Source organism: Phoenix dactylifera, chromosome 1 (genome assembly GCF_009389715.1).
Source record: "Phoenix dactylifera cultivar Barhee BC4 chromosome 1, palm_55x_up_171113_PBpolish2nd_filt_p, whole genome shotgun sequence".
Taxonomy (NCBI): domain Eukaryota; kingdom Viridiplantae; phylum Streptophyta; class Magnoliopsida; order Arecales; family Arecaceae; genus Phoenix; species Phoenix dactylifera.
The window spans coordinates 26381094-26393749 of record NC_052392.1 but is presented as its reverse complement, the minus strand read 5'-3'; the positions used below and the strand labels follow the sequence as shown (position 1 = coordinate 26393749).

Genomic DNA, 12656 nt, shown 5'->3' with positions numbered 1-12656 from the left:
ACTGCCAGTAGACTAAAGCAAGAGAAGAGGGGAGGAACCCCCTCGGTGGGGGTGTTCTCCTCTCTGTTCCATCCATGGAACAGAGGGGAGCACACCAGCACAAGGAGAAAGATCGGGCAAGGAGAAGACAACAACAAAACCCTAGGCCGGACCCACGGGCCGCGGGCCGGACCCACGGGTCGCGGGCCGGACCAAGGAAACCCAAGCCCAGGCCTGGCTGCCACCCGGGCCGAGCCCAACCGGACTCGGCCTACGGGGTGACAGTCCCCGGCCGCTGCTACTCTAGGGCTCGGGGGGCAGCCCCGGGCCGCCGGTCAGGTTGAGCCGGCAACCGGCGTGGCCACAAGGCCGCCAGCCCCGGCCGGACCACTGCCTCCTCTCCGGCAAGAGGCGGTGGTGCCGGAGGGAAGGACCAAAGAAAAGAAAAGGAAGAAGGGAAGAAGAAAGAAAGAAAGAAAGAAAGAGAGAGGAGGAAGAGGCCGTAGATCCGGCCGGAGGAGAAGAAGAAGGCCGGAGGACCGGCCGAAATGGCTAGGGCTTCCGATCGGAACCAAGGAGAGAGAGAAAAAGGAGAGGAGGAGGGGACTTGCCCGTGTACGGCCGTGAGCGTCGCCGGTGTGGGCTCGGCCGGGGAAGCCGAGAGCTCGGCCGCGGGCTCGGCCGGGGAAGCCGAGAGCTCGGCCGCGGGCTCGATCGGGGAAGCCGAGAGCTCGGCTGCGGGCGTCGCCGATCGCGGTCCGACCCCCTCCCCGTGAGGAGGAGACCATCGACCTCCCTTCGCCGGAGAGGAGAGGAGAGGAGGAATGGGAGATCGGGATGAAAGGAAGCTTCGGGAAGGAGAAGAAAAAAAAAAGAAGAAACGGTGAAGAAAAAGAAAGAAAAAGAGAAACAAAAAGAAAAGAAAAGAAAGAAAAAGAGAAGAGAAAAGAAAAGAGTGGGTTAACGGGCCAGAATCGGGTTCGGATCCACATCCGAACCCGCAACCCGTTAAGCCTAAAAATCGAAATGGGTTAAGTAAACCCAATTAAACCGGACCCAATCTAGTTGGGTGAACCCGGATGAGGGATTGAGTGGGATCTGAACCCAATTGAACCTGAACCCGAGCTCAATTTAATTGGGCTAAGTCTGGACGAGCCCAAACTACAAATTGGGTCAAATCCGAACCAAATTAGGCCCAAATTGATTTGGGTCCGAACCCAGTTGAGTGGAGTTAATTCCAGCAGACCCAATTAAACTTGGGATTAAGCCTAATGACCAATTAGAAGGCCAATTAACCCATATGGACCCAATCAAGGCTCCAATATGAACACATTAGACTTGGGCTAAATTTCGGGTAGGATCCAAACAAGTAAAAAGGAAATAATATGCTTATTATAATGTGTTTTTAGGTGACTCAGGATCCGTCACCAGGACGTAAGAAACTTGGGATAACGAATTTGCTGTAAGTAATCTTTCTTAATCCTATCGTAGATCTTGTATTACGTTTTATAAGATGAACCAGTATTTTTTTTTATACAATTTGAATTGTATGCATGATTAGTGAAGAATGTAAGTAACCTGTTCTAATCCTGTTTTGGATCATGTCATGTTATTAATGTTTCCTCAGCATTTCTTTTAAGTATATATGTTTCATGCTTGATATGTTACAATGCTTAAGTAACTTGCATGAACCCAGAAGCTATGGCTATGTATGCGATATGATGATACTGATATTTTAATCATGCATGTAAGTTTATAAAGTCTTAGCTAGCCCAGAGGCAGTATAATGGGCTCAAAGATGCTACTGAGAATGACTGAGCCGCCAGTGGCTGAATAGTAACTGAGCTTGCCCCGCCAGTGGCTGAATAGTAACTGAGCTGCCCCGCCAGTGGCTGAATAGTAACTGAGCCTGCCCCGCCAGTGGCTGAATTGGAATTGGGCCTGCCCCGCCAGTGGCTGAATAGTAACTGCGCTTGCCCCGCCAGTGGCTGAATAGTAACTGAGCCTGCCCCGCCAGTGGCTGAATAGTAACTGAGCTGGCCCCGCCAGTGGTCGAGTCTGACTTCGCAGTAGCATCCGAGAGAAAAAGGACCACGGCATGCCGGGGGCACGATTTCATATGCATATATTATGAAAATTTCTGTGATTTGCACTACTGCTTTGTTTAGATTGCATACCTATTATGCCATGATGATTATTAGATGAATATGCATGTCAGCTTCTCAAATCCTGATTTACATGTTTAGCCTACTGGTTGATCCGGTAGGATTATGCAGGATTACTTACTGAGCCGTGTAGCTCACATCTGTTTATGCTTCGTTTTCTTTCAGATCCTCACCAGTGATCGCCATCAGATATGTTTTTATTTTGTTATAGAGCTTCGTATTTTTGGAGAAGCTTATATACTTTTTGTACATTTGAATAGCATAGAAATTCTGTATTTTTGGTTTCAAACTTGAAGGTTGTACTGCAAAACTTTTAATTTATATAAGTTTGAATCCTTTTGGCTACCTGTTACCCCTGTATGAGGCTGCGTGCTACTGTGGGCGATAGTCGGCAATAGCACGGCCGTGTTACGGATCCGGGTCCGGGGCGTGACATGAGAGGTCTGAAAATTAATTATAGCAGTCTTCCAAAGAAGGGTATCTATCATCAATGGGTTTACTTTAATTGTACTAGCGGGATGAGAGATTATCTATATTATAACTGTAGAGGAGTTGCCACACCCTAAACTTGAGGCGCAACAGATGCCACACACACCTATATTTCGGCCATACAAACATACAATATTATAGGTAATATTAAAGTAATAATAAATTTTAAAATTTTATTTAATTAATAATTTATTTAAAACAATCTTATAAGTTTTAATGTAACATATGTCACCATGTGCTAACTAATAATATAAATCAAATTAAATACTCTAACTAATCTGACTAGAACACCATTAATTGAAGGTATCTTCAGAAAATCTAACGCACTCTAGTAAGTAACATAATACTCCAATATGGGCTCAAAACATGCCAAATATTTAATTAAAGCACAAAATATTGACCGAAAAATAAATTATCATCAAACATATTTTTCTTTTGAAATTTATTATTATTTTTATAAAAATTAATAACAGAATCCTAACATAAATATGATATGGCCATGTAACCCAATGGCATGGTCCAACAAAGTGAATGGGCCCGAACTCGGCCCATAATGGATACGACTTAACAGAGAACGTTCTCCATCTTGTTGAACTATGAAATAAGGAGGAAGAGGAAAAGAAAGAAGAGAGGGAGGAGAGGTCGAAAGGGGTGGCCGGAGGTCGTCGTCCGGTCGATGGCCAGCCGACAGCAGTGGTGGCCGATGGTCGCTGTAGCGGCCGACGAGAAGGAAAAATCAAGACATCCTCGATTTGGGATTTGGGTCTGGAATAGGGGAAAGGATTGGCTTTGGTTTAACCAGAAATAGAAGAACAGAGGGAAGGGTGGCTCACCAGCACATCGACAGAGGGGAAGGATCTCAGCCGAGAGTAGCCAGTCCGACGAGCTAGCAGCGGTGACGCTTGAAACAGAGAGATCTTGGAGCACAGAAAGAAAGAGAGGGAACGATCTCGGGGTGTGGTGCTTGGCCGGGGTGGCATGCTGGCTACCGGACAAGAAAGAATGAGGAGATGGAGAAGAGGGAGGAGAAGGCTCTGTGGAGGATTAATCACAAAGGAGGAGGGGTTTTTATAGGAATTTTTGAATGGCTCGTGGCACATTCACCGCCGCGAAAAGGCGGCCGTTCAAATGGCTGTGGGGCTGCCGCAGAACAGTTGCGACGCCTCCACTCCCATCTTGCCTGAGGAAGCCGGGAGAGAGGACTGTGATCACAATCTTTTATTCTGGCTCTTCAATAGGCCATGGGCTGAAGTTGGCTGGGACTGCAAGCTTTAGCCCATTATTCTCACAATTCAAGAGCTCACCCAAAACGGTTAGCCAAAAAGCATTTTTTGGATTTCTTAGTCATGTATAAACATCAAAGATCTCCTCGGCGAATAATCGATGTGGGACTAAATACACACTCGCACAGGTCCTCACATACTTCCTCATTTAAGCCCTAATGTCCTCGTCAGATTAAGGATTCAAATCCATTCAAATCTAATCACGAGCACTACGATCGGTTCGTGGTCAGCTCTAATGGATCCATGCTGCAGTATCCCTTAGTGTACATAGATTATGAGTTGAGTTCACTTTGATACTATTTGTCACAACTGAGGATCATATCCAAAATAGCTAGCTGAAAGATATTTTTTTGAATTTTTTGATTCTGTATAAATACCCAAAATGTCCTCGATAAATAATTTAAATAGGATTAAATATGCATCTATACGAATCCTCATAGGAATTACTTTCTAACCATATCTGTGATGCTCTATGATGAAGAATGACTTTAGCGAGACCGGCACATGACGCTACTAGCTCGGCATAAGGAACAAAGGCTTTTAATAGTTGTTTACCTCAACGCTATTATTGAAGTGAGATCAACAAAACACGGACAAAACTTATTCATATTCTGATAGGAGTGATACATGGAATGGCTCATAACAATAGCTATTAAAGAATTTTATTTTCTTTCAAGATCACGATTTGTGAGAATTTGTTACAATGACATCCATGTTCTTGCTCAATTGGTGGCCATAATTCAAGTTTGAAACCTCCTATTACGCCTCCTACTTCGCCGGAGGGGGCAGGATTGGAGGATGCAGGCGGCGCGGCGCGGTACGGACGGAGAAAGAAGGGGAAGAAACGGAAATAAAGCCTCCTATTACGCTGTTTATTAAAATAAACTCCTGGGGGTCGCGCATGGGTAGGAGCATCCAACGTGTAGTGGAAACTTAATGTTTCCGCTGCCCATAGAACCTAAACCACGCCCGTGAGTCACAAGGTGAGGTTTCTGGACCCACGCTACTTAACAGCTGTTTAAAAAGCTTTTATTACTTACCTTCTTTCTTACCCGCTGTGGAGTGTAAATGGCCCGTCACTGTTTCCCTCGCTTCTCACGCTCCTTCCTACCTCCCTTATTTATCCCTCGCTCTCTCTCTCTCTCTCTCTCTCTCTCTCTCTCTCTCTCTTCCTCCCATTCTCCAATAGCCGACGCTGGGAGCTCTCAGGGCATTGAGATCTCGCCGGAATTATCCCCTCCGGCGCGGGAACCTGGACGGAACCTGACGCCAACCTCGCCGGAACGATGGCTTCCGGCGGTTACATGGCCTACTCCCCTTCTCCCTCCACCGCCCCCCACTCTCCTCACCTTTCCGGCATCCGCTCCGCCACCAACGCCATCGTCGAGCAGGAGAAGTACGGTTCCTTCCCCTCTCGAAATCTGTACCTCTGAATTCTAGAAAAAAGAGCGGCTTTGTCGCACTTCAGTCTTGGATCTTCCCAATTTTCTAACCTTTACTCGGGCATCGATCTGGATTCTCCGATCTGCACTCATTTTCTTGTTTGGTGTTTTCTTTTATGGACTCGCGGCTCGTTGTTGTCGTTCTTCTTCTTTTTTTGGGCGACGAGATGCTTGTGGTTTGGATATGTTATTTTTTCTGTTAAAGGTTTTGTCCTTTTTCCATGTCAATGTTGAGATCATTAGATGCTCTTCTGTTTCTTTTGGTATGCCCTTTTTCTCTCCTAGTCTTAGACTTTATGGACAAGATTCTATTCTTGCTGTGCTTGGAATGTTTGGTTTTGAGCTTCTGTTCTTTTTCTTTAAGGTTTTGAAGGAGTTGATATTAGTTTCTTTTTGCACATGCTCGTTATTCTTTGACATCTTTTTGGCACAAGATCTGCTGCTTTCCGATCGAAAGGTTGATGGCTTTCGTCAGTATCAGTTTTCATATCTCTTTAGCAACATTCTTGTTATTCTTTTGATATCTTTTTTGGCACAAGATCTTCTGCTTTCCAATTGAAAGTTCGTGGCTTTCACCCGTATCAGTGTTTTAATATTTAGTGTGGGTAACTGGGAACGTCTGGACTGTCATTTGTGATTGATTGCATGGAGATCATATATGTCTTTTAGTTTCAGATATGCTAAGATAATAAAGGCAAATTAATTTTGCAGGTATCTATCAGAGTTGCTGGCAGAGCGTCACAAAATGAGCCCTTTTATGCCTGTGCTTCCACACAGTTATCGGCTGCTGAACCAGGGTGAGCTTCAGAAGCAAACCGGTATCCTGGTGTTCACCATTATGTATGCAGTGAGCCAAGATGCATGATTTTTATGTTTTTGGCATAATAATTATTGCAACCACATTGAATGCACTTCTTTTGTTGTGCTCCATTTTATGTGCTCGGATAAGTGGACTCTTTGCCAACGTTCTCATTGTGTATGGACTTTGAGTTTTCCCTCAATATCCCTCTTTGTTTGTTAATTTCTTTTATTGCTTCAGATTCTGGGGTAACAGGTGTGCTGTGGTATTGCTTCTGATTGAATATTTTAAGGGAAGTTTTCTTCCTCTCGGTTGTTTTAGATGAGATGTAGGGCTACCTGGAGAATTATCTTATTTTCGCCTACAAGGTCAAAACATGGTAACTGTATTTTATTGCTCCCAAGGAATCCCCACAACCCAACATCATAATTAGCCTAGAAATTATATTCTTATCTGCATTAATGTCTACTTATGGAGTGATTGAGATGCACTTAGGGTCAGAAGTGCTTGTACCTAATCAGTCAAGCTTCAATGGCTTTCATATTTATTATAACTGCAACAAAATTACATGAAGGTATGCTTTTCGGCTTATCTTGTTAGTTTAATGTGAATATAAGTTTTGTGCTAGAGCAACGACCTTTTTTATGCTGGAAGTAAAAAGAATCATGAATCCTTCTACGGGCTATTTGGTGTGGCAATAGCCCAACCGATAAGTTAGTCTAGAGCCCCAAAGTTCTCATTGATATTCAAGCATATGTGTGAATGACTTTTGAAGTAAAATCCTCATGGCATTTATTTTACTAAGGGGGAGTAAGTGCAGTAAATTGTTTCATTTTATGTGTGGAGGATGATGTTCATTCCCTACCCAATATATGGTCTAGGCTTTCTAGAGATAGTGATTGTGCGAATACATTGGCCCTTGCTCAAAGATGTATAACCTTGGTCCCTATCACAGTCTTTGCCTCTTCCCATTACTGATCATAGGGTGCCTGAAGCTCATCATGCATGCTATTTGATAGGAGATCTGAAGGAAACACATAGGAATACTTCCTAGATTTTATGCTTATGGTAATTGTGAAGGGTGTCAAGTTATAAATTTGTGGTTTAGAAAGGAGGCTGCTTTTGGGATGGTGAGGAGACTTATATCTGGATTTTTTCCCTATATCTACTTTCCTCTTCCACTTTTTCAGGAGATGCATTCAGCCCTGATTTTTATTACCATTTTTTTTTGCTACCTCCTTCCCCTCTTCCTTCTCTCCCCTCCTATCTCTCTCTCAGTAAAATCCCTCACCAGGTGTTTGGGAAATTTTTTTTACTGTGATTGTTTTCACAACTCCCATATTTTATTATATATAAAATTCAAATTTCATCTCTCAATTTTCTCATATTATGTTTGTTCAATCATTCTGAATCACAAATCATTTAATTTTTGCTCCTTCCATACATTTTATATCAAATTTTGACCTTGCTTCTTAAATATTTTATGATGGAGTTTTCGTCATCATTCATTTTCTAAAACCCTGCTTTCTATGTTACTGAAATAAGGTATTTTTCTGAATCTTGTTTATACAAGTAGGTTTTGCAATATGTGATTAGGCTTATATTTGCAATAAACATGTTTTTGATAGATTAACTGGGTTTCCATGCTTATCTTTATTTTCTATTCTGAACTTCCAAGGAACTTAGTTGCTCGACTGTTGCCCCTTTTAGGCATGCATATAGTGCGTAAACATGTAGCTATTTATCTATCATATTGGCGGTTTTTTCTGTGCTCTAAAGATCTGAAGATCTTCTAGGTTTGACCTCAAGTAATTAACAGGTGTTTATGCTGATGTTATTACCGATCTCAAACTAACCCATTCTGTTAACCAATGACTCTGTATTTACTGCTGACAAATTTCTTAACTGATTCTAACTGGTACATCTTATGCTTGAAATTGGCATTTTGAAGCAGAAATTTTGCGTGTTACCACACTGTTGGGGAATGCATCTCTTTTAGATCAAAGTGGGCTTGAACATGGTAGCCCTCTGATCACTGGAGGATTATTTTCTAATGGAGGAGCAGCTGATATGAGTGGGTGGGCATCAGCATTTCGATCAGAAGTATGGATACTAACCATTAACTTAACTCTTTGCATCTAATTTTACTGCTCACGGCGGCGTTTTTAAGGTTTCATGCTAACTTGAATTAACTTCAACTGTTTGCTTTCTTGACATTTAACACTTCATTGGTTCCTGTATTCTTGACCTAATTCTTAGTTCTGTAGTGAAGCAGCGCTTATTCTAATGTATATGACTGTTATTACTCTAATTGACACGTCAGCTGTAACATTACAAATTTGGAGAGGTATAACCCACCTCAAATCTTATCATGATGCTATAATGCCTTTCCTAATAAAAATTGTCAAATGAGGAAATTGTAAACCTTTCTGCATTCCTGATAGTTTTAACTTCTCTCTTTAGGTGTTGTCTTTTTTGGATGAATAATTTAAATTTTAATCTTTCTGTTGTTTCTAATTCTGTTTTTTCAATAACTATTTCCAGCTACTCTTGGTGCATCTTAGTTTGATTCTTCATGAACTCACAAGGTGAACCCAGTTACAAACAGTTTGTTTCTGCAACTCTTTTAGATGTCTGGGAAATATTATTTGTTCTAAATGTCAGTTGCATAATGCAAAATGAGATTGTGGTCCAAGTGTCCAACCATTATCTGTATATTGCATTAGATGCACAAAATAAATGAAGTTTCTGGATGGGAGAGCTAAAGCCTCTGGTTGTTTGTAGTGTGCAAAAACCTTGACAGAACATGAGTTTTGCTTTCTGCTGGACCATGTTGATGTCTCATTTGAATGTGAACTTCTTTTGCATCTGGTTTGCAGAAAACCAATTATCTTATTATCCATATTGGCTACTTTTTTGGTTAGATATTTCACCCACTCATTCAACCTCAAAGAAACTGTTTCTGATATTTTTCATTCATCTTCCAGAATCATTTTGTCATATATATACTATAGCTTTTTTTTTTAATTAATCAGAACACTAGGTGTAACATGCAGAGGTTGGGATTATTGCAGCCATCATCAGCACATAGTTGGCTTGGGTCTCAAGGTAGCTCATCAAATCTTATTGTCAAGAAAATGATCAGGATTGATATACCTGCGGACAAGTACCCGACTGTAAGTTGCGATCATTTTGCTTAGGTTTGGCCTCAATTTATTGTTAACTCAGAAAGCATTTTGTCATGAATATTTTGCTTCATTGTTTGTGTAGTTTAACTTTGTTGGGCGTCTCCTCGGTCCTAGAGGGAACTCTCTTAAGCGTGTAGAGGCAAGTACTGAATGTCGTGTTCTGATAAGAGGACGGGGCAGCATCAAAGATCTGGCTCGGGTATCAATTTTCTGATATTCACTTTTTGTGCATGCACGAATGCATACATATGTACACCTATCCACCTTTGCAGCACAAGTAAACACTAGATGACATGGAACATTTATTACATGGAACTGCAAGTGCATAGTCAGAAATTTGACATGGTTACCTAGGGGATAGCACATTCTGATGTTTGCATTAAGCTATATGTTATATACTAGATATATGGATGATATACTGCCAGGCTTAAAATCAAGTCCATTAACATAATTTGGAAAATAATAGATTATTCAAAATAAAGGAAATTTAGCATGAGTTCTTCCGAAAATTCTGTGACCTATGCCAATCTTCCAATGTTCATCTTTTTTTATATGGAGAACTTAATGGTTGACTTTCATGCTTACAAGACAATATGGTCATGCTATGTGATACTTTATTTTGTTAAGAATGAAGTGTCTTCATCTGCTGGTTTACTATAAGGAAAGTTATTGAAAAAGGCAAACTGAAAGCAGTCCTTTGTGAAAACCTGGTCATTTCTGCATAGGTTGGTGGTGTAATGGTCTATGAGCAAGATTTCCTTGGCCATTTCTAGGAAGATAGGGTATTAACTATTCCATTCTACTGGACAATTATAATTTTTTTTGATATTTCACCAAACAAAAAATAATTGGGTGAAGGAGACGAAAGAGTCATGGCAATTTTGGGGAATTATATATGGAATTATGAAAGACATCATGAGGATAAATGAGGATATGAATGCTGATTTTTGTGTCTCTCTTATGATATGGACGAGTGGTCGACAGCTTATCCTAATAACTGCAGCAAGGCTTAAAAAGAGTTGGTGGACAACTTTATTTAAGGCCAAATCTTGTATTGGATAAAAGAGATTTAACATTAGCAAATCTTTGTTTATGCCTTTGCAGTATGATTGACTCTAATGCCCGACAAAACGTAAACTAAAAGTTGTTGCTCACTATTACAACCGACTGAATAGGTAATGTGGTCATTAAGAGAACTCAAATCCCCAATCCTATCTGGTAATCACTAATGTGGCATTCCATGTCAGAGATAATTTCTGATATCTGGAATTTCTAGCATATGAGCTTGAAGAATTTAGCTTATTGCCTTCTTAATCATCATTCTTCCCTCGCCTTCTACCTCTGGCCAGAAAGATGCTATAGCACACTGGTGTATCCAAAGTATAATCGTGCAGTACTTGCTACTCTTGAATGACACATGCACATGAATTAAACTTGTGTAAATAGGACCTTTTACTGCAAAGGGACATTTCCTTGAAACTTACATTCTGATGAAGCTCATATTCACTAATGTTGCTTTTGCTGTTTCTGGTAGGAGGACATGATGAGAGGAAAACCAGGGTATGAACATTTAAATGAGCCCCTTCACGTGTTGATAGAGGCAGAGCTGCCAGTTGAAATTGTTGATGCTCGTCTTATGCAAGCTCGTGAGATCCTTGAAGATCTGCTTAAGCCCATGGTACTGCATTTTCCCAACATTCAGATTCCAGGCTTGGACTTTCTTAGTGGTTACCAATTGGTCTTTGTATTTATCTCCCTCTCTCCCTCTCTCCCTCTCTCCCTCTCTATTTTTATTTAGGATGAGTCACAGGATTTCTTCAAGAAGCAGCAGCTGCGAGAGCTTGCCATGCTCAATGGCACTCTCCGTGAGGAAGGCTCACACATGTCTGGTTCGGTGTCCCCCTTCCGCAATAACCTTGGCATGAAAAGAGCCAAGACAAGGGGGTAGAATGTGGTGGTTGTCTGATAGGCTCTCTGTGTGGCCGTATTGTCTGCCTGGGCAGCTAGTTCTATGTGGAGGTTGCCATGCCATCATATGCCCCTACATTCCATTGGGGCACTGGCACCAAGGCCAGTCATAAATTGGTGTTTTCTGCTATGGAGGGGGTTTGCTGATATAATGCTATAAGTAATCGGTTTTTGGTATTGTGAAGTTTCCCTCGCATGTCAACAAGTTGGGGACAAAATATATATCCACCTTGTTATAGTAATATGTGCTTGTGCCTATGCTTTGCAGTTTTGTAACAGGTATGTGGTGTGTATAGAATAGAATAATGTGTGTCAATTTTTTTTTGTACAATCAAAGCAACAATCGTCTTCCAAAGGTGGTCTTGATACTACTTGCAGACTTATCCTATTTTAAGGTTTTGGCAGTAACAAAGTTTTACTTGTGGTAATTTTGATTGCTTGAGTGCTCTCTTTCCACAAAAAAAAGTATGGATGGATAAAACTGTTAAGAAGGTTGCTTGAGAACTCTGGCCCTTTATTACAGAACCAATTGTGGTCTTTCAAATGCAGATTAGACATGCATGTATGTATTGGATGGATCAATGGATAGATAGTCAGAGGTTTGCTCGTCAAACATGGTGCAGGATGGTAAGGGAGAAAGTCCACAGAAATTCCTGTATGTAACTTCATTAGAAAATAATGTGGAATGGTTACTTCTGCATCGATTCACTTCTGCAAGGAGGGCTAGAGATCATATTTGCTAAACCTGATTAGATGTTTGGTTGCAGATTCGTGCTTGATGATTTCCAGGTGCTGTGATGCCCCTGATATAAAGTACCATAGTACTTCCAAATGGGTAATACATTTCCCCTTATAATTATCCGATGAATATTGATGTGTTTTTATGGGGTAAAGTGTAGCATCCCAATTTAAATGCTACTATAGAAGGGACAGATGATTAGGATGTAAGAGCAGCCTTCAGAGGAGTCTCTCTGCGTTGCTACTGTCAGGTCTAGTGGCCAGCTTCCAGGCTTTGATTCTTCAGTGTGATTAATCCAACTTCTTCAAGGATTGCATAAACAATGTCATGTTAGAAATTGTAAGCTAGACATATATTTTGTCTCTTTGACTTATGTTATTTGTCTCTTTGGTTTCTGTGGTTCATGAATTTTCTAATTCATGAACTTCGTTGGTTGGGAAGAATTTATGTTTTGTCTCTTTGGTTTCTATGGTTCATGAATTTTCTGTTTCATGAACTTCGTTTCTTGGGAAGAATTTATTATTACTTTGAATATGTTCTAGGAACTTGGTTCTTGTCTCTTAGAAAGTTGTATCATTTATTAGTGTAAATTCGTATGGAAATT

The 12656-nt window shown here is 41.1% G+C and overlaps 1 protein-coding gene across 4 annotated transcripts; it reads left to right on the top strand.

Annotated features, from left to right (window-relative positions):
• The first annotated feature begins 5048 nt into the window (after positions 1-5048).
• LOC103718474 (KH domain-containing protein At5g56140-like) lies at positions 5049-11741 on the top strand. 4 transcript variants are annotated; one of them, XM_039130719.1, is made up of 7 exons: positions 5049-5312; positions 6070-6155; positions 8112-8260; positions 9193-9333; positions 9428-9544; positions 10880-11023; positions 11144-11741. In XM_039130719.1, the coding sequence occupies exons 1-7, from the start codon at positions 5203-5205 to the stop codon at positions 11291-11293; spliced, it is 897 nt and encodes a 298-aa protein (XP_038986647.1). In that variant the 5' UTR covers positions 5049-5202; the 3' UTR covers positions 11294-11741. The 4 variants fall into 4 exon arrangements, with proteins under 4 accessions (XP_038986647.1, XP_038986658.1, XP_008805547.1 ...); XM_008807325.3 differs by having other exon boundaries at positions 5050-5312; positions 9232-9333; XM_008807323.3 differs by having other exon boundaries at positions 5050-5312; positions 9214-9333.
• The last annotated feature ends 915 nt before the right edge of the window (positions 11742-12656 follow it).

Bases quoted from the DNA above. Each gene is read 5' to 3' on its own strand.
- LOC103718474 (XM_039130719.1), top strand. From the start codon at position 5,203: ATGGCTTCCGGCGGTTACATGGCCTACTCCCCTTCTCCCTCCACCGCC. The intron at 5,313-6,069 runs GTACGGTTCCTT...TTAATTTTGCAG, and splicing joins GCCATCGTCGAGCAGGAGAA to GTATCTATCAGAGTTGCTGG. The intron at 9,545-10,879 runs GTATCAATTTTC...TGTTTCTGGTAG, and splicing joins GCATCAAAGATCTGGCTCGG to GAGGACATGATGAGAGGAAA.